The sequence below is a fragment of the Manis pentadactyla genome, chromosome 12 (genome assembly GCF_030020395.1).
Source record: "Manis pentadactyla isolate mManPen7 chromosome 12, mManPen7.hap1, whole genome shotgun sequence".
NCBI lineage: Eukaryota > Metazoa > Chordata > Mammalia > Pholidota > Manidae > Manis > Manis pentadactyla.
This window is the reverse complement of record NC_080030.1, coordinates 62,364,488-62,387,379: the sequence shown is the minus strand read 5'-3', so window position 1 is coordinate 62,387,379 and position 22,892 is coordinate 62,364,488. Positions and strand designations below refer to the sequence as shown.

Genomic DNA, 22,892 nt, shown 5'->3' with positions numbered 1-22,892 from the left:
TACCCATCATTGGCATTTCCTCTACTTTACCTTTTCTGAATGAGGAAAACTCAGTCCTTTTAAGATTGTCCCTTCTTTTATAATGAAATTGTAATCACCATGAATTTCTTTTCTCTATGAGTTGAAACGTATGCACCTGAAATTAAAACCCATTAGATTTTGCCTTTTCTCCTAGAATCTAGAGATACATGATTTAGTATGGGAAGTAGTAGTTTCTATATTTAATAAACATGCCAAATAAATGTTTTTAAAGTTTTTTTCTTAGCCTTTGGTGAGAGATAACTAATGGATATCTGAAGGTTTTTCATCAGGCACTTGGAATATAGTTATACCCAGAGCTAGGATTCTTTCCAGTGATATAGTAAAGATACACAGTTGAACCATTAAGGGTTAAGACACAGGCAGAATCTGGAGGTATGAAATGTGCAGGTTTCCATATACTCTCTCCCTCCCAGGAGAGGTCACACAGAACACACATTTTCCCCAGCAACAGAAGTGCACCAACAAGTATGTGTGTGATGTTTGTGCCCAAGGATTCCCACTAAAAACATAGGTGCCCAAGTTGTTTACTGGAGGATGGTCATATAGGAAAATTCCAGACTCTACAAGGAGAGCAGGCGTTTAGCACAAACCATACTGTTTGCACAGTCTAGGCATAGTGAATCACCGTTGTCATTTAACTGTTGCTGGGGACTTTGGGAGCCAAGAACAGAGATGCTAGCCAAAAGCCCATCTTGCAAACACATGTTCTAACAATAACAATCTGAGTCCTGCCATGTAAACTCCTTACTGAAAGATCAGCAAATAGCTGTCTTTAAATTTCTGGGTGAATAAATTTATATGTCAAGATATATGTGCAGGAGTGTACTTAATTTAAAAGGCACAAAAGTATAATATAACAGCAGTTTTCTGAAAGTGTTTAAAATATTTACTCATTCAACATTAAAGTTTTCAGGAGCTTTTTTTAACAGTCATGTGAGTAACAAACTACACTGATAATGTTATTTAACAAGAGAAGCACCCTATTTCATTTGGCCTTTTTCCATTCTATTATCTCCAGAGGACAGAAAATGAAGTGTTGATGTTCTGGAACATAAGCAAACACCATGACGTCTTCTTCCATGTGTCAATAAAAGCCCTGCCACCATCTCAGTCCCCAGCTTTGGCACAATGGCTGTCCTTCCTCTTTGGTCCTACTTGCTGGTCAGTTACTTTTCTGTTTCATTAGCAGAACTGTCCAGTCTCTCGGATCTGTATCCCCCACTGTGGGAGGAGAGTCCTGGTCAGTTCAGTGACTACCGGGTGGAGAACGGAACATACATTATTGACCCCTGGGTATACACTGACAGACTGGGGATGTATAAAATCCTAATCAACAAGACAGCCGCTTATTTTGAAAAATATGCACCAGAAAATGAACAAAATATTTTATGGGGATTGCCTGCCCAGCATGGGTGGCAATATAGAACAGGTAAGAATGACTCTTGGTTTCATTCTAATGATCTTCCACTATGAAGACGCAGTAATTGGGAAATGGGATCTGTATATATCCTACCATATTTGTGAAAATTGATTCTTTCTTTTCCTTTTCCCTTCATAACCATTATTTCTCTACTTCTTCTTTCTCTCCATAAATCCTTCTTTTATGTACTGCCTGTTTTTACTAGAAACTGCAATGGGGCTTAAGGCATAGTTGCCAAACACAAAAAAGGACCTCACATCTAATCTATTAAGCATTCTACAAGTATTTACTGAGTACCTGCTAGGTGCCAGTTTCCATTATAAGAACAGATGAACAAAACAGTCGAGATGATATGCATGGGAAAAATAAGGTGACATCAAATTAGTTTGAATTTCTTGAAGGTGTAATTGTGATCACCTACCCCTCGACATAGCAGTGATAGGCAAGGAAGGACACCTTGCTCTTGAGGATGTTCCTCTGCAAATGATTGATTCCTCTTGAAAATTAAGTACATTCCAGTGTTTAGTTAGGAGCTGTATTTGAGCCCAAAGAGTCTTAAATTAAAAGATTCCTTTTTCTTCTTGACCATAATATAAGTTGTTTATAGAGATGGTAGTACAGCATGGAGAACATAGCCGAGGGTTTTGTAACATCTTTCTGTACTGACAGATGGCAACTGCACCAGTTGGGGTGAGGATTTAATAATGTGTGTCACTGCTGAACCATTGTGTTATATACTTGAAACAAATATAATATTGTATATCAACTATACTTCAATAAGAAAAGATAGAAAACATTTTTAAGAAAGATTTTTTTTCTGACAGGAGAAGCTCATGAAAAAGAGTGGTGTCTCCAGTCCCCTCTGTATTGATAACACTACCAATAAGGAAATTTGCTCTGTTCTGATAGAAAAAATATAGGGAGACTATTATTCAGGTGGAGACCAGGGCAAAGAGAAAGTTAGCAGGAGGGGAAAGAACAAGCTGTAGATGATTAAGCTAAAAACAAACAAATGAAAAACTGTATTGGAAGCAACAGATGAGAAGGTGAGGGAAGGTAGGACAGAGAATCAGAGGGATGAACAACGGGTAGGCAAGAGAGATGAAAAAGTGACACAAAATGAAGATGAACAACCAGAAGGAGAGATTGAGAAAATACAATTTTCATTTGATGAGGAAAAGAAAGACTATATTCATTGTAAGAAACACTTTTCAACCTTTTTCTCGCTTGACACACCAACCTCATGATATAGTTAATCTTACTATTCTCACTTTACAGATGAGAAAACTGAGGTACAAGTGGTAAATTATTCAGCAAAGGTGAAGCTAGCTAGCAACTGAGCAGGGATTTGGTTTGACTCTAGACCTGTTTTAATCTCTCTACATACTGCCTCCCTAATTTTGGAGGGAAACAGAACAGGAAATAGGAGAGAGAATAATTACAAAGCGCATAATGACAAGACAGATAATTCAAAAATAGAAAATTGTGGTGATGTTAGGGAAAGGAAAATGGATTGATTTAAAGATGGGAAGTGAAGGATAAATAGGGCTAGGAAGATAAACACAAATCAAGAGACAAATGTTTGTTCATCTTTGCAAACAAAACATACCTAGTTAAGTGACAATTACAACCAGTTTCAAATAGTGCATGAAAAATAAATAATCTGTGCTTCCTTTGTCCTCTAGGAAGATTAGCTGATCCCAGGCGATGGACAGACTGTGGTTATGAATCTGGAGATCGTTTGTGCATCTCTGTAGACAGCTGGTGGGCTGGTAGGTTCATTTCAATAGCAAAATAGCTAACAAACTTCCTCTAAAGAACGTATTCAACCTAAAATCTTAGGAACAGAGAAAACAAAAACAACACTACTCCTTTGTAAGAAAGAATCTCTTTCATCACCTATGTGTGACCTTTATGACACATTCTAGGATTTAGCAGACACGATGACCATAATGAATCCTTAGGACATATTCAGCCTTTCACAGGACTGAAGCAAGGAGATGCACAGGACGATGGCCTCTGAAAGCCCAGCCCTGGCGGTTAGCTGTGGGGTCCACTAGGGAGTGGGCATCTCCAGAATGAGGAAGGATGAGAAATGACATGACAAATGTGCTTTTTATCATTTTGCTTAGACCAAATACATTGAAATATTAAACCTGTAAACATGTCAGAGACTAATGACATTATCATTGTATCAATCAGTGATCTACAGCTTCAATCAAGGAATACTAAAATAATCAGAAGACTTTCTAACTATTTAATTTTAGTTCATGTTTTAGTAATAAAATGAATTGACCACAATTCTTAGACATATTTCCCTATAATTAGAAACAAGAACATACTAAATTTCACCTTCTTAGAGTGATACACATCACATATACCTTTACATATTTTTCTAAAGCTATGCTGACTGGTTATTTTCAAAGACCCACATATACTCATGGCTACAGATCTAGAATTCTGGCTTCTTTATTCTCAGTTGACAATAGTTTGGAGTTTCAGCCTGCTCCACGGGGGGCATAGAACTGCATTCACAAAATACATGTTTATGATGCAAAATATTCTGCATCACCCGTGAGACTCAGCAAAAGTTTTTAGCCATCTAAACTATAATGTTTAAATCTGCTGGGATAGGTTGTAGTTAGAGAGAAGTTTTTTAAAATCTTAATTCATTGTCAATTTTATTATGCAAAGATCTATTGTCAACCCTTGTCCAAAATGTTTGCTTTAAAGACCTAATATAAAATAAGCACATGTGATATTATGGTTGTACATTAAACTTAGCTAAAGAAATTAAAAACATAACACTGTAACCACATTAAAATAGTTTAGAAAAATATCAGTTTATAGTAAAACCTCAGAGTTATTGTATTATTCTGTGCAAAGTAGATAACTTTCCTCCTTTTGTACTTACTGCTTTGAAAAACTGAATATTATCAAATTCAAAAAAGTTATGTTTTGTTTTAAAATACTATAGTCAACTACTTTAGCCTGTATTTATTTATGAGCAGAAGTGTGTTGAAGTTATGTATGATTCTCAAGGATATTTTTTTTTTTTTGCTAGTGGCTGTATTTGTGAGTTTTTGCCTACTGTTTACAGATTACTTAAAAGTTTCCTCCTAGTGTTGTGGTTATAATAAGTACTTTGCTTTTGCAGATGTAAATTTCTTTCTATGCGCATTACCCTTCCTTGCTGCGGTTGATTCAGACATAATGGGGATATCATCAGACCAAGTCATGCTTTTACCACCACCGAAGGATCAGATGAAGTTTTGTCTTAACGTTTCTAGTTGTCAGTCATCCTTTCCTGGGAAAATGAGACAATGGATTGCTTTTTTCCAGGTTCCTGTTTTAAGTTTTATAATTTATTTTTTTAGGCTGTGATAAGAGAATTTCTTTTTTGTATAATCTTTTTTGTCTAGGTGTTTGGATGCATTATACAGTATTTCCTCCCTAAGTATAAAAATGTAAGTTGTTATGTAAGTTATATTAATATTATTACAAGGCATCAGGGCATTACACGTCATTAATACCCTCTGAACCAACATAGCCTTAACACTGAATCTATCCTCCAATCTCAAATAAATTATATTTAAAAGTGGAAAGCACATATTTATTTCACTGGATGAAAAGATTATTCTGGGTAATTGAACCTTCAAGTCAATCGAGGGTTAACCCTTGGGAGAAATACAGTTATAAGTTGGTTTGAGAACAGTCTATTAGCTTATTTCAACTGAATTAATAAATGACCATATATAGGTAGAACTAAACAATTATGTAGCAATCAAAACCAAATATTCAATGACTAAGATAAAATAACATTAGTTAAACATAGATACGGACAAAGATCACTGATGAAAAGTTAATTTCCTCATTCTATAGATTATTAGCTCATTATTTAGATGGGACTAAATTAAATATTCTAATGAATTTTTTCCTTTTCTTAGTCTTAAACTTTGTGGTAATTTCTACTATGGTAGCAGAAAAACAAATGACAAAAAATAAAGTTCTCTTGACCAGTATAAAACACTAATTCTTGCGAAAATGCTTGCAGTTCATTTATTATAGATGCATTGAGCATTACTAATACCAATAGATATTTATTATACTTTTTACAGAGTGTCAGTCACTGACAACTTACATAAATCAATTATTAGAAACAAAATTCCCCTCTCATGTAGACTATTGCTAAATTACATATGGGAACAAGATTTAAATTGTAGGGTGAGGAACTGTTGTATTTGCTCAAATATGAATTAATTTCTCCTCTTTGCTACAGCATTTGCAGTCACCTTCCACCAGCTTTGATGAACTGTTGGAGTACTTATGGGGTGCACATACCTCAACCTTGGATTATACTGACAAAAGTCTTAATGAGAGGTAAGAATGAATCCAAAATCATTTCTATTTAAAATGGTCAGTGACTTTTGGCCTTATTTATGCCTCTTTATTCTTCTAAAGTGACTGTCAATTCAATAATATATCCAACCATTGGGCATTTTAATAGTGAGGCGTAAATATATTATTAATATGATCAGACTTAAGAAGTATCTAATGAAGGAGGGGCAAAAATTTGAAAAAATAAAAATCTTGCACCAGCCAACTAGCTAATCAAAAAATACAGCATACAATCAATTTCTCTATATAATAAAAGGAAATTACCTTCATTGTTTTTACTGCAGACATATGTGGTAGGTACATACTTGAGTGAAAAGTCAACTAGCTTCTGGGTAACACTCAAGATATCTTAGAAGATTATCAAGTCACTCTACAGGTATACCTAGAGGTATTATACACTGAGAGGTGAGAGTGTAAGAATGACTCATGTTTAGTTGTGAATGACACTGTATTACTCAGGGTTATCCAGAGAAACAGACCTAATAGGAGACAGATGGATAAATGGATCGATAGATGGGTAGGTAGATTGAAAGATAAAGGAGTGGATGAACAGATGGTTGGATAGGTAGATAGATAGATAGATAGATAGATAGATAGATAGATAGATAGATAGATAGATAGATGATAGACTTTTTAAGAGGAATTGGCTCATGTGAATATTATGGAGGCTAGCAAATCCATAACCCAGAGTCAATGCTTGGTTCAAGTTCAAAGGTCAGCAGTTCCTGTAGAATCAGAAGGAGCTTACATTCCAGTCTGAAGGCCATCAGTCAGGAGAATTCCTTACTCCAGCAAAGCTCAACTTTTCTTCTACCTAGGCCTTCAACTGATTGAATGAGTCCATCCACATTATGGAGGGCAATTTGCTTCACTCAGTCTGCTGATTTAAATGTTAATCCATTCCAAAATCAGTCTCAGAGAAACACCCCAAATAATATTAGACCAAATAGCTGAGTGTCCTATGGCCCAGTCAAGTTGATGCATGGTATCAACCATCACAGACACTGTTTAGGGAATGGAGTCAGCCACATAGAGTGAGGTATTGGATAGAAATCTGAGTATGATAAAAAACAGGATCAAAACCATCAGGGCTCCTTGGTATTATATAAGCTGATTTATAAATCTAGGCAGGAATGTTTGAATATCTTATTTTCCACTGGCTGTTGTCTCTCCCACTGACTCCATCATGCAGTAAGGCAAGTAAATCATCCCACTTAACAGATTCACAGCACATTTTTTCCTCTACCTATTAGTATGGTTTCAACAATTAGGCATTAAATTGGGCAATAGAGGAGCTCTCTCCCTTGGCAGTATCAGTGATGTGATTTAGGGCTGCAATCATCACAGTGGCTGTGACTCTACTGCTTTTTCTATTCTGATGACAGGAGATAGGGATTAGATTATCAGACAAGGATTTCAGGTTGGGATTGTCAACCTCAAGATCTGATGGACAGCAAGTGTCTTTCTAAGTAACTGCTTTTATTTACAGATTTTTCAGGCTCATATACAAAGGTAAATCCTTAGAAAATGCAACTTTATACCTAGGAATAGTTGAAATTCAAGGAGATTGCAGAATTTTTTTTTACAAATGTATTTCCTTTTTCTTGTGGACTTAGACTTTTAAGCTTACTGTTTTCCTACTTGTGTAATGGAACTGTTTTGAAAGAAATATCATATCAATAGCCAGTCAAGTTTATTTAAAAATTGCTCCAAAATCACTTTTTTGGTGAATAAGTTTAAACCTTTATATGACTCTTTTGATAACAATCATATAAAATAAACAAAATCAATATACTGGTATTATTAGAAGCACTTTCTAATTACAACAAAAAAGGTTTTTATTAACTCATTTTATTTCCTGAAAATTTATCCTTCTTGACCTTCCATATAGGTGTCAGCAAGTGACTCTCTTAAATGAATTTTTCGTATAGCTAATAGCATTTCTTAACTATACCAAGTAAAAGAAATTTCCTTAAGCATTTCAATGTAATACTTCAAAATAAGGCCTTTTTCTAGATCGTCAATATGTGACTGAGCTCTTGAGTAACTTGCTTAAAATTCTGCAGCCAGTGAGTGAACGGCTGGGCTAGTATTCATATTCCCTGCGACTCTGTAGCCCATTCCCTTACCCTGTATGCTGTACTGCCTGCAATGTATGCAGCCTACAAACCTGTTTTAAGACGTCACTGTCTACCAAGGTTCTCCTTCCCCTGTGAAAAGATATTAAAAGCTCTTAAACAATAAAAATATACTACCTTCTCAATGTAAAATGAAGCAGAAATAAAAGAATATAATTTCACTTCCTTTCATGAAGAATCTCCCAATGCTAAGAAGAGATAAGGCACAGATGCAATTGCCTAACTGAACAAAATGCCCACTTAGGCCCCTTCTCCGACCGTCTCAGGCAGGTCAGACGGTACCTAAGTCTGAGGCGGGCCTCCCTGGCTGGCCTGCCCGGGCAGCGGGCGGGAAGCTCTTGGCCTTCTTGCAGGTGCTGTTTTCAGGCAGGAATTCTTCAGGGTTCTCCCTTCCCTCCCTTCCTTTTCTTTATTTTACATATTGAACTTAGGTGTACTTTCTTACTTTTTATTTTGGATTATTTTTAGTTGGTATATTGTCCCTTTACATGCCAGTGATTTAAAGAGTCAAATGGTTCTATGAGGTGTTGTTATCCCTCCTACTAAAAACACATAAAAAAATAAAACGGCTGTATCCAGACAGAACACCATTAGAATCACTTATTATGTTACTTGGATATTTGCCATTATACTTCTGAAAAAATTCTTATAACATCGATTTTCAGTTTTAGGTAGTATCTTTTGAATCACTACTACAGAAAATTACCACCTCACCCCCATTCCACATACATTCTTGCCACCTATCATTTTCTCTGTATAGTTGTTAATTGATTTTGTTTAGGTCGATATTCAGTGCTTACATTATTTTAACTGTCATCACTCTTCACATCTGGGGCCTGCACTAAACTGATTACTTTTGCATTTCCTCATCAGCTAATTCCCCTTGGAGTGAATCATTATCTAGTGCTTCTGTTTTCTTTCAATTTGTACAGAGCACTAACGCCTTCAAATTGGCAAACCAAGGAAGCTTCTTCTCAAGATGTCCAAAAACATCAAGAATTGTGTCAGTTTCTGCTTCAGTAGGTTTTCTTCGGTTGTTAACTTGCTCTAATCTGCCCAGGTGGCCAGATATGATCCTTAGGTCTCTAGCACCACCCGGGGGGATTTCCTTTGTCTCTTTTTGGTGTTGAATCACCCATTTCTAGTATCCCAAATCTTTCTACTTCTCAGATTACTTTGTTTGTTAGGAGTCACATGCCAGTAGATGCAGAATGGTTGTATGAGAAGAAAAATTGGCAGGTGATTTTTTTATTCTTAAAATAGCCTTATTCTATCATGATTTTTGACTGAGACTTTGAGTGAGTAAAGAAATCTAGGCTAGTAATACTTAAGATTTTTGAAGGCATATTTACATTAATTTTTAGCTTCACTTTTGCTATTGAGAAATCGGAAATGGTCTCATTCCTGATCTTTTCTATTAACCTGTTTTTTATCCTTTTTTCTTCTTTCAGTTTTTAAATTTGTTTTGGTGTCTTTCACCCATGTTAGAACTTGCCTCAGGTATTTGGTAATACCTGGATGTGTACTCATATCTAAAGAGAAACACTTAGAAGCTCTGAGGATGTGAGTAGGTTTTTTCTACTATGAACACCTTTCCAGGATAATCTTGCTGGAATTGTTTAACAAGGGAAGCCTTAATGTTAATAACTTTGTCTTTGTTCTTGATCACCTATTTCTCCAGAAAACATACTTTCTGTAACCTCTTTCAAAAGTGAAGGCCTGCTGCTAGTATTCTTAAAGTCAAGAGAGGGAAGCAGGAAAGGAGAGCCCGGGACTTTACTCTCCCATGTACTATATTCACATATAACCCCTGTTTTCAATGTACTGTTCTGCCTTCAACTGTGACTAGTTTACATAGTTCAGGGACCCTCTGTTGTACTCTTTTGAGTGTGAGAAGTGGAAGTTACCTACTATGTAGAATCTAGGAGGGAATCTTTGTATATGACTGCTTCTTCAAAAAGCTTTCAAACAATCACCTTCATTATAGCAACTTCCCTTCACAGAGAGAGTACCACTCAGTCTTGACTTCGGAGACATACTACAAATTGCATCAGCATTACTTCCCATCTTCAGTCTCTGCTTGTGTAGGATTCAGTGTTATGACTCTATTACATGTTTTCTTTCTTTTTTTTTTTCTGAGTATGCAGAACCATTTGAATCCTCCTTTGTCTCTTGTTATTTTCTTTATTTTGAAGTCAATTTTGTCTGATACAAGTACTGCAACTCCTGTTTTTTTCTCCCTGTTTTTGCATGAAATATCTTTTTTCCATTCCTTTACTTTTAGTCTGTGTATGTCTTTTGGGTTTGAAGTGAGTCTCAAGTTCTGATGGATAGCAAGTATCTTTCTAAGTAACTGCTTTTATTTACAGATTTTTCAGGCTCATATACAAAGCTAAATCATTAGAGAATGTAACCTTAAAGACCCAGCATAGAGATGGGTCTTGTTTTTTTATTCATTCAGTAAGTCTATGTCTTTTGATTGGTGCATTCAGACCATTTACATTTAGGGTGATTATTGATAGATATGTACTTTTAGTAGTACTCAAGAGTGCACTGAATCCACCCTTCTACTTCAGTTCCTCAGCATCTTTGTATTCTTCTTCTCTAATTTCTATTTAATTTACCATCTGCTCTACCTCATCTAATGGGCATTTAAATCCCTCCATTGTATGTTTCATTTCAGATACTGTATTTTTCAGTTTCTATCTCTTTCTTGAAGACCTCCCTGAGGTCTTGAATATTTATCTGTAGCTCCATGAACATGCTTATGATTTTTATTTTGAAATCTTTATCAGGAAGATCAGTGATTTCAGATTCACTTAGCTGTCTTTTTGATGTTTGAGGGATTTTGGTTTGTACCAGGTTCTTTCATCATTTCGTATTTTTAATGATTCCTATGAAATAACAATTTTGTGTAGGCAGCACCCTCTAATGCCCAGAAGCTACTCCTTAGAGCTGCCCAGCACCTGGAACGATGCCGGGGGTTGCAGGCACGCAACACCAGTGCCTGTCAGAAGGAAAGAGCTCTTTCCTGCTTCCTGGCTGCAATGCCTGCCTCCACTGCCAGGGCCAGTAGGCCAATCATGCAGGGAGCAGCCTCTGCTTACAACCTTGTAGCTGCCGTAGGTGGGACTGCCCTCTCGCTGGCCTGGTGTGATGGTGGGGGCAGCAGGTCTGTAAACTGATGCCAGCCAGGAAGAAAGAGCAACAGGCTGCTTATCACAGTGGGAGGTTTCAGCACTCCCACTGTCAGCCAGGGGATGGAGCATGTGAAGCTCCTGAAAGTTCCCAATCTGCTGGGCTGAGTGTGCTGGGATGATTTTGTCCACCTTTCCTTTCCCTGAGCAGCAAGCTCTGTCTAATCTTGCCCCTTTTGCAGCCCTCTCACTGTTGGGAAGCCTTTCAAAGTGGTTGCCTTTCTTTTGTCCTGGAGCAGCCAGTTGTGGGTACCTGTTCTCCACAAGTGGCTGGAATCTCAGTCTCTCTGAGTATTTTGCCTGTCTTTGCTTTCCAACCCCTCTAATCTCCAGAACACCATGTTAGGTGGGTTCATGCTTCCTGAGCAGATCTCCAGGGGTCGGTATTTAGCAGTCCTGAGCTTCTACTCCCTCCCTGCTCTGTTTCTCTTCCTCCCTCCTGTGAGCTGGTCTTGGGCAAGGGCCTGGGTCCTACCAGATCAGGGAAAACTATTTCACCTAGTTTTTCTCACCTGCTACTTTACCCTTTTCCATGAGGTCTTCTCTTTTCCCCAGATGTAGGTTGTCTATTGCAGTCTTCTTTCTGGTTGCTCTTTCAGGATTAGTAGTATTTGCTGCATTTTCATGTTATATGTGGTTTTGGGAGGAGGTTTCGGCCTCACTATTCATGCCACCATTTTGTTTTCAGTTCAGTCTATATTACATCTTTTTTTGTTTGTTTTATTGGACTTACAGTTTCTAAGACTGTGTTACTCCTGTCTCTCCCACTGTTCTCCCAATCCTTCTGAGTTTATTTCCTCATGATTAATGATGGGGAGCATCTTTTGTAGGTAATGAAAGTTAATATCCATAAAAATAAGCCTTGTTGTTAAAAACTTTTCTGTTATGTCTTTAATTTCTTTCCATTACTTTTTTCCATAGGGTCATTTCAACATAATCTCATTATATGACAGATAAATTTTATAGACAGTTTCAGTACTGAAGTTAAGAATAAAAGTTTTCTATCAATTCATCTCATTGGAAACTTAGAAAGTAGGATCCCAGTCAAATGGAATTCTTCTGACACATTATGTTGGTGGAAGGTGAATCTTTTAAGGATTATTAATATAGAAAATTTCAAATGCCTCTTTGTGTGCCCTTTGTTTTGTCCAGGTCTAAGAATTAATTTGGAAGGTTCTAGGCTGTTGGTTGTTCCTAGAAAAAAATAAAATAGAGGTTACAATCTTGTACTTTGGGATGATACAGATCTTACTCCATTTAATCTGGGGATCCAAATAATGATAAACTCAGTTTTCTTGCCTTTTAACCTATAATAATATTAGTACATACCACATAGGGTACTTCTGAGGATTACTTCAGAAATCCATGCATCATGCTTAACATATCACTGGCACATGAGAGGCATTCAGTGTAAAGTAACTATTATCAATCATTGTGACAAAAAGCAGTGGAGGGCAGCTGAAAAGACTATGAGTTTTAAAGCCAGATTTTATATATTTCTCTCTACAGTTTACTGGGTGTGTAGCCCCTTTATTTCACTTAGTTTTTCTCACTAGAATGTAGCACAATTGACAGTGACTAAACTGGAGTGTCACACAAGAGTAAACGTTTATTGCTCACATGTCTGAGGTTTGGTTGGGCTGGTCTGCTGATCTTTCCTGGGCTCACCTCAGGTTAGCTGATTCTGACTGGCCCGCAGGGATGAGTGGGTCTTTATTCTCTATCTGTCAAGATGATGTTTTCCATATTGGCCAAATCAAATCATTTGGTGGGGCCAAGGGCAGGAAATTATGCTCCTCTTCTCTTTTCCCCCTCCCCACATTGTATATAGCATGGAAAGAGCATTTGAAATTTATATACCAAAAAACAGGGAATGGAGAATATTGAAGAAGTAGCACAATGTTTGCTATCTACTACTACATACTGCAGTACTTCATTAAAATTCTATGTATTACTTTATTTAGGTAAAAACTGTAGTACAGTTTATAATTTGCATAAGATCATACCTAACTCTGTGTATTCTGCATATACTTAATTAAAACTCTGTGGTCTTGGATCCTAAGATTGGTTGGTGTATATATATATATATATATAATATAATATATATAATTTTTATAAATATTATATATATAAAACATTTATATATATATGTAAAATTAAAATGAGCCTTTTAAGGTATATTTTTACCTTTTTACTTAACCACATTTTAATTGACTTATTGGATGAATTGTCCAATAGCACATTCAATTAAATCGTTTGAAAGGCTTCAATTGAATTTTACTTCTCCTCATAAGCCCTCTATGTGTTGAACTAATGCTCTCATTTCTTTCTTCCTCTCCCAGTGTTGCTGACTCCTTCCCAGTTTGTTTACTCCATCATTACTAGGACTTTGTGGCTGTTGCTCAAATCCTTATGAATTTACATTTCCTTTTATTCTTATTTCATAGTTAGTTCATGTGACTAAAGATAGTCAACTGTGAATCCACACCAAACTCTTCTTTCATCAAGAGTGCACTGAATCCACCCTTCTACTTCTGGGTGTTGATGTTAGGAAGTACCCCCATGAGCATGGGGGCCAAACACAGCAACATTTCTCCTCCCGATTATGTCACTTAACATTGACAAATATAATGCAAGTATTTTCTCTTTAATGGACCCTACATATGCTGTGGAAACAGAGAAATTACAATATAATATAATGAGAAAACAACTTTTATGTATATGAATGGTACGGTGCTATGGTAATACAGAGGAGGAGGAAAAAGCCAGTCCTTCTCAGGTGCGCTGGAAAACTTTGTATAGAAGGTGATTTGTGATGTGATTTGAGAAAGAATGTAGCTGGTGAGCAAAGCAAAGTGTGGACAATGTTACAAGGGAAATGAGGCTGTTAAAAAACTGAAAATTGTTTTGGCATGCTTAGATAGCTTATAGGGACAGGAGCCATGAATAACATAGTTATAAAACTATTTACTACATGCTTAACCTTTCCACAGTAATAATTTGTTTCCCAAATAGGTGAGAGAATTTGACTTCCTCCACTAGAAAGAATAGAAATATACATGTGCCAGCTAATCTTAGGATCCAAGAACATAGAATTTTATTTTAAGTATATGTAGACCAGACAGAGTTCAATATTATCTCATATTACTCAAAGTAAAAATAATGGCAAGCCTTCTCCAGTAGGATAAAAAAACATGTATTTAGAAAGTCAGACAAGAAAATCGGACATATGTTTCTCTTAGGATGCTTAGTGTTTAAGGGGTCACCTGACTTCAAGAAATCAAGCTTTACAAAGGATGTGTGAGTCTAGCAAAAAATTTTGCTTTGGTAACTGATTTTTATTGGCACATTTCTAAAGATTATTACATAGTGATAGTCTAACATCTGGTTATCATGATATTCAAGCTTAAGATGTTAGTTAAAAGGTTAAAAACTCAAAATAAAATACAACAGTTGATGGGATGGGCTTTTCCAAATTAAAAATTTTAATTACCTCTATTTATATCTTCAAAGGTAGGAATTCAAGCTATCACTTCTAAACTAAGAATTACAATTTTAGTTTGTTGGCAAAAGATGGTCTTTTCCAGAAAACAATGAGGCTGAAATTCTGAATGGACTAACTGTAATTGTACATGTTTCCACTTGTCTTTTAGGTTGGAATATTTATCCAAACCAGAAGCGAACTTTGGAAGAAATTGGGTTACAGCTGTGAAATATTTAGGTGCATCGCTGTTTCCTACAACCTTGATTAGAGTTCATGAATTCCAGAAGGGTCTCCCATCACGAGTGTTTGTTAATGGGGATAGAGGCCCCTTCATCAGTGACTTTACTAACTTTCAGAACACGGTCCTGCTTAGTCTTAATCTACTTTACAAAGTGGATAACTCTATAGGTAAGGTGCCTTACAAGCAATACCTTAAAGAAAATCAATATTACATTGGATAAATATAGGTAGAAAAAATGATTACATCAGAGATATATATCATTACAACACATAGTTTCAAAGAAAGTCATGATTCCCTTTGGGTGCCCATTCCACACACTGTTGTTCTTCCAGTCACAGCCTGTCCTTTCTTATGGGTACTGATTGACCTATGAATTCAGCCACCAGATTATAAATCCGTTTTTTCATCTATAAGCTTTCAACTACAAGCTTTTTTGTTGTTACAGTATTTTTTTTTTTACCTTATATGTTGCTTTTAAATTAAAAAAAGATAAATGAATCTCAAAAGAAAACTTTCCATGATTAATGGGAAAAACTAGTAAACTGACTTCTGTGAACTCCCTGCATCCAGCCTTGGTAGTCATGCTCCAGCCCCTTCACTGTGGGGTTTCCTAGCAGAATGAAAAACAGAAGGAATTTTTAATTGCTAGTTTGAATTACCATAAAATCCCAGTTTTCCAGATATGTGCTTATGCTCTAAAATATTAGTATTTTTAAAACAACAAATATGAATGATATGAAAGCAAAGTCAACATAAATACATTAAATATATGTTTTTGAAATCTTACTTTGCATTAGTTAGAGCCACAAATAAACCCAAACATTTTAGGGGTTTCATGCAATTGGAGTTTCTTCTTGCTCCATTAATGATCCAGTGCAGTGTTCTCAGTGGCAGCTTCTCTTTACACAACGAGTAGCATACTGAAGCCCTTCCAGCAGCTGGAATTATCTACACCCCACCAGCAGGAAGATACTGCTGCATTTGGAGAAGGTCTGGATATTTCCTCCTCTTTATCTCATACTCTACAGGTACAAACTGTTCACAGTGTCCTACATCTGGATGCAGGTGGGCTAGGGAATTAAGTCGTTGGCTGAGAACTACTATTGTGTGACAAATCTACACCGTGAAAGGAAAACCATGAGCTTTGATGATCACCTACACTTCTCTGCCAAATTATCAGATAACATCATAGCATTCTGGTCTTGGATCCTCTACACTGGCTCCATGGCTCTTTTCTCTTAGGATGTAAAGGGTGGAGAACTGAGTGGAGATTTGTAAGTTATTTAACTTAAAGCGTTGAAGTGCGATCCTATATGATTTTACTGTAAGATCAGATTTTACTGAAATTTTGTTTTGGGTTTAATATGCAATTTTGAGTTGCTTTCATGAGAAAAAATGGGACATTAAGTGTTGAAAACTACTTGTGAAAAAAAGTGAGGCTTGATAGCCCAATTGGGCAGACATTGTGTAATGAGGGATTTACATCGTCTGGTCATTATTCTCACGACCAACTATTCCATGCTCCCACTGGCACTCAGAAGTCAGTCACAGTGGTGAAAGCCTTGGAATGGTCAAATAAGCAGAGAAGGAAAACAAACCAACCAAGAAAGCTGTTGCCTCCTTCTCCACACTAGTCATCACCACCTCCTCCTTTCTGTGAATGAGGACAACTGTTTGTTAAAGTACAATGTGTGAAGAGGTGGGAGGAAATGAGCTTGGGTGTCCCAGAAGTTCTTTAATTCAGATGGCAACATAGGAGGCTCCTGCTTTTGTGGACACACCAAAATCACAGCTATATACAGAACAATATCCCTCTGAAAGAAATCTGGAAACTAGTAGAGTGACTCTTACACATTGGGCAAATAAGAATAAAACCCACATTTAAATGGGAAGGAAAAACTGTGACCCAGACTTGTCATAAATCTCACCCCTGGCATGACTGATTACAACAAGGAAGAATTTCACAACTACCATCTTCTCCCTGAAGAGTGAGGGGTTTGGACCTCACATCTGGCACCCTGATTTTTTAAGCCTTCCTTACAGATGGCTATCCAAATTATCAAGCTTTGAAGCAAAGAGGGCTTGAATCCATAATCTATAAGACCCAAGAGCAAAAGTGAACTAAGAGACAGTTCTTCAAGGGCTTGCAGACTTTCTGGTAAATGGCAAAACCCCCAGGGTCCAGAGCAGAGGCAGCAGATTGAAATGTGCCCACTCTTTCTATGAGAGAGGCCTGGTGGGTTCCATCTTTGTATTCTTCCTTTGCTTCATTCCAGCCTGCTACTGTCTCACAGAAAGGAGCTTGTCCATAGTTCTGGCGCCCTATTTTTTGAAGTTGCCACTCAGGGGATACCCCTTGATCATCTGGCTCTGGTGGCAAGTGGGGCTTAAGTTCACAGGTTCTGCAGGACGATAATATGCAAAGCTGCTGCCTGAGGATCTGGCTTGCAATCAGCTTGCATCCACGTGCTAGCTGAGATCTTCCCCTTTTGGGACACTAACAGGTCTTGGCACATCCTTGACACTAAGAACAAAGAAAGATTCTTGGATAATCATGAAGGACTGAGATACAACCAAGAGCAAGGGCAGGGTTGAATGATAAGGTTCTGCTCCTACACAAGGTCACTCTTTCAAAGCTGGGAGAGTTAGTGGTTTTATCTAAAGCATAGAAACCAACAGGAAAGTCAAGAAAAGAAGAAACAGAGGAATATGCTCCAAATGGAAGAAGATAAAACCTCAGAAAAAGATCTTATCAAAATGGAGATAAATCATAAAGAGTTAAAAATAACGGTCATAAAAATGGTTACTGGGTTGTGAGAAAAATGAATGAAGAAAGTGAGAATTTCAACATAGAGAGATAAAATATGAGAACGTGCCAAGCAGAAATCACAGAGCTGAAGAATGTAATAACTGAGCTGAAGTTCAATAGAGAGGTTCAACAACCATCTGGGTGAAGTGGAAGAAAAGGTCAGCAAACTGGAGGGCAGAGCAGGGGAATTTATCCTTTAAGAGGAGTCAAAAGAGAAAAAGAATGAAAAAGAGTGAAGACAGCTCAAAGGAATTTATAGGACAACATCAAGTAGATCAATATTTGGATTATAGGCTTCCCAGAGAAGAGAGAGAGAAAGGGGCAGAAATTATTTAGAGAAATAATAGCTGAAAACTTCTACAGCCTGGGGGATGGAAACAGACATCCAGATCCAGGAAACTCAGAGAGTTCCAAATAAGAGGAACCCAAAGAGACCCCTAGAAGAACACATAGGGGGTGAGTTTCTTGACATCGGTTTTGGCAATTGTTTTTTTCAGTGTGGGGAGATTTGACACCAAAAGAAAAGGCAACAAAAGCAAAATAAGCAAGTGTATATATATCAAACTAAAAATCTTGTGCACAACAAAGGAAACCATCAACAAAATGAAAAGGAAATCTGGTGTATATCATTTGTCTGACAAAAGGTTAATATCCATAATATATAAAGAACTCATACAATTCAACATAGAGGAAAGAAAAAATCTGATTAAAAAATGGGCAGGAGATCTCAATAGATATTTCAACAAAGAAGACAAATAGGTATCCAACAGGTCCTTGAAAAGGTGCTCAATATTGCTAATCATTAGGGAAATGCACACATCAATAATGATGACAGTGAGATATGTTCTCTTGTGTTAGAACGGCTATTATCAGAAAGACAAATAATGCATTAATGAAGGTGCAGAGAAAAGGGAATACTTGCACGCAGTTGGGAAATTAAATTGGTTCAGCCTTTATGTAAATAGTATGGAGTTTCCTAAAAAAATTAAAATGGAACTATCATATGAATTGACAATTCCATTTCTGGATACTTACCCAAAGGAAATGAAACCACTATGTTGGAAAGATATGTGCACCCCCATGCTCATTGCAGCATTATTGACTATAGCCAAGACATGGAAATGATCTGTATCCATCAATGGATGAATGGTTAGAGAAAATGTGATACACACACACACACACAGAAAGAGAGAGAGAAATATTATTCAGCCATGAAAAAAAAGGAAATCCTGCCATTTGTGACAACATGGATAGAACTTGAGGGCATTATGCTAAGTGAAGTAAGTGAGAAAGAGAAAGACAAATATCATCTGACTTCATTTTTATTTGAAATCTTAAAAGATAAACCAAATAGATAGATACAAAAAAAATATTGATGGTTGCCAGAGGCAGGGTGTAGAAAATGGGTCAAATGCATGAAGGTGGTCATAAGGTGCAAACTTTCAGTTCTAAGATGAATCTTGGTGATGTAATGTACAGTGTGGTGACTATAGTTAACCATACAGTACTGTGTATTTGGAAGTTGCTGAAAGAGTAGATCTTAAACATTCTCATCATAAGAAAACAGCTTGTAATAATTTGTGATGGTAGATGTTAGGCAAACATATTTTTTATTGTTTTATTGGAATATAGTTAATATACAATATTATATTGGCTTCAGATGAACAGCTTAGTGATTCAGTTATTTACATTATTAAATGCTCACCATGTTAAGTGTAGTTACCATCTGTCACCATGGAAAGATAGTGAAATATTATGAGCTATATTCTTTATGTCATACCACCTGTCACCATGGAAAGATAGTAAAATATTATGAGCTATATTCTCTATGTTATACACTAAATTATTTTGTAAGTTGAAGTTTGTACCTCTTTATCCCCTTCACCTATTTCATCCTCCCATCCCTGTGTGGTAACCAATTGTCCATTCTCTGTGTTTATTAGTCAATTTCTGTACTGTTTGTTTGTTTTGTTTTTCAGATTCCACATGTAAGTGAAACTGTATGGTATTCCTCTTTCTCTGATTGATTTATCTCACGATAATACCCTCTAGGTCCAACTAAACTTATTGTAATCATTTCCATATATATAGAATCATTATGCTGTACGCCTAAACATAATACAATGTTATATTGTCTCAAAAAACTTATTAAATTTCAAATCTGATTATCTATTGTATTGAATTGAAAATAAATAATGGGTGCCGTGTAAAATTAAGAGGTTATCATGAGAAAGGGAACTCATTTTTATTATATACCTACCCCATGCCTGAAATCCTGTCAGGTGGTGTTTTTTGTTTTTTTTCATTATCACATATAAAAATCACCACAACACTTTCATAAAATATTATTGCCATTATTTTACTAGTAGAAAAGCAGAGGCTTTGTAAATTGACATAATCCGCCTGTTGGTAAATGAGCCAGTATATTTGCATCCTGGCCATGTTATTTTAAAGCCTGTGCTCTTTTTCCTTAACAATCATCCTGCATTCTGAAATCTGTTCTCTAGGATAAGTTGAAATCTGTTGTCAGCCCTTTGCTTCGCTGTTGGATGTGTCTAAATGGGACTGACTCAACATTAATCATACATGAAGATTTCAAATTAACCTTGTTTCCTCACTAGTCTAGATTTAGAAAGAATCGTTATTCTTGGATCTTAGAATTTTAATAGATCAGCTCTAGCTAACTGAAAAACATGAACCAGATGCTCTTATCCACCAATAAGGTAACATACTATATCGATGGAAAAGAGTAAAGGATGTTTATGGAAATAATTCTCCATGGAAGTTAAGCATTATCCTCCCATCTCCAAAGAGTCTAGAAAGAAAAAGTAGACCTGGGACCAAGGGTTCAGGATACTTTCAAACTGTTGCTTAATATACATGAACAGAGCTAACTTGAAATCGAATCAATTTTCTTCTCCTCAAAAATTGTTTCTTTTTACTCTAAATTATTTTCTCTTTATTTAAAATGCATTTTAATTGTCTTTTATTGATTTATTTTAAAATGTGTTTAATATACTCAAACTTAAAAAGTCCAAGTGTTGAGATGTTTATTAAATGAAAATAGAAGTCTTCTTCACCATCTCTTTTCACTTATATATCTTAGTCCTTCACCCAATTTTTAAAAATCAATCTTTGGTGCAAACTCCTAGAATATTTTAAATAGGTAAAACAGTGCAAACAAGTATATAAATTAAACCTGTGTTGCTTGCACAAATTAAATTATATTCACTGCTCTGCATTATACATATTTTACTAGACAAAATTCTGGAGTTTTTCCCATATAAGGACACATTGATCCAACTCATTCTATTGAAAGGATAGTAGTGTTTCATTTAATGGATTTATCATAACTGTGAACATTACCTTCTGTTATAAAGTATTACAAATAATATGACAATACCATTGTATGTATCCTTTTATTCACATAATTTATAATTTTACCAATAAATTTGTGGCTAAGAAATGAATTAAAATCAGTGGGTCATATATTGCTTAACAGTATGCAAAGATTTCAGGAGTTTACATTTTTGTCATCAGACTATGAATTTAGATTCCTGTTTTCTCAAATCCACTAACATATAGCGTTTTCTATACTTTATGTTACTTTGTTATATAGAAAATGCTACTTCATCATTATATGAATTTACAGTTCTTTAAATATGTGTACCTTTCCCAGTTTTCTGGTTACTTATATTTCTTATTGTTTTTTTATATGAAGAGCTGGTTGGTTAATTTTAAATTTAAAAGCTTTGTGTATATAATTATCATGTAATAAAATTAATATTTGTATGCAAAATACATAGAATTTTAAACTTAAATTGACATGTAGTAATTTTAAATCTTTTCCAGGTTCATTATCTTTGCCTGTATGGAAAACTTTAATGAAGACACATGAGGCAAGAAAGCTATTTCTAGAGTTTTTGGAAACAATTCTTAAAATCTTTAATTCAACATTTCTGGATATGATTAATGAATGATAATTTGTTGAGCAACAGCAATTTCAAAATTTGATGTGATCACAGCCTTAAGTTTTCTTATTTTTGGTCTTTTTGATTTTGCTTATTTCTTATGCATTTCCAACTTTAAATCCAAATTAATTATATGATTATTTTACTCAATTAGTAATCCTTGATTTTTTAATTCATCAATACTTAAACTGTTCAGGATTTAAATGACTGTATTAAGCTCTAATAAATCACTAAGACATTAATAAAGAGACATTAAACTTGTATGGCTCTTTTATAGTTCTCCTATATAACCTAATTTCATGAAATTTAAAGCAAAGTCTTGCTGATTTATAATCTAAATCCAGACTACTTTCAAGTAAAATACTGACAAAGTTTTTAAAACTCATAAAAATGAACTAGCAAATAGAGTACATAACTGATTTGTCAGTTTTGTGCCACATATCCTTAATCTCCTTGTCAAGTTTGTTCCCTCCAAAAGAGCCAACTCCAGTTGTCACTCAGACAAGGATGTCAGCCCCTCCCCAATGTTGATGAAGACCCACATCAGCAGCCCTGCCACTTAGCTGCGTCCTCCTCTTGTGTGCCCTTGTGCACCTCGGCCATGGCTGAGTCAGCTCCATGACCTCACGCTCCCTGACAGACAGCAAGGAACTGCTGGACCCACAGGCAGGGACAGTGGCCCCCCTCAGTAGGAAGCAGCCACAGATGAACGACCGACACCCACTTTCCACAGAAAGTTTTCAAGAGTCCACATTCCTTGAGGGGAAATGAGGTAGGCCAGGGATGTGGGACAAGCATCGTGATTCATTTTTCCTGTCTATAATTAAAAATGCTGAAATATAAATAGCATAGTAAGAACAGGAGGGACTCCATATTAAGGCTAAGATTCCATTTAAACACCACCGAGTTAGGAGGTAAGATTTTTAACATATTTTATGGTGATCAGCCAATAGCTGACCCTGTCTTAAGGCAGGGCAATAGTCCTATATGATATGTCCCCCCTGCTTGAGGGTAACCGTTATTTTGGAGAACAGGATCAAGAAATTCCTGTGTTAAGTTTATCTTACAGAATATCTAGAGGATTGACTATGGATGGTGACAGTGTCTCTCACTGAAGATAGACATCTCAAGGCCATATGTCAAGCCTGTGCCCAACACCCCCCAACCCTTTCTTTGCCACATTCTTGAAAGC

At 36.1% G+C, this 22,892-nt stretch overlaps 1 protein-coding gene across 2 annotated transcripts; it reads left to right on the top strand.

Moving 5' to 3' along the window:
- Window positions 1-1,166: 1,166 nt before the first annotated feature.
- On the top strand, window positions 1,167-22,083 carry C12H6orf58 (chromosome 12 C6orf58 homolog). Of its 2 annotated transcripts, none has more exons than XM_036903855.2 (6): window positions 1,167-1,471; window positions 3,148-3,234; window positions 4,620-4,804; window positions 5,742-5,842; window positions 14,849-14,916; window positions 21,582-22,083. In XM_036903855.2, the coding sequence occupies exons 1-6, from the start codon at window positions 1,171-1,173 to the stop codon at window positions 21,707-21,709; spliced, it is 870 nt and encodes a 289-aa protein (XP_036759750.2). In that variant the 5' UTR covers window positions 1,167-1,170; the 3' UTR covers window positions 21,710-22,083. The 2 variants fall into 2 exon arrangements, with proteins under 2 accessions (XP_036759750.2, XP_036759749.2); XM_036903854.2 differs by having other exon boundaries at window positions 14,849-15,087.
- The last annotated feature ends 809 nt before the right edge of the window (window positions 22,084-22,892 follow it).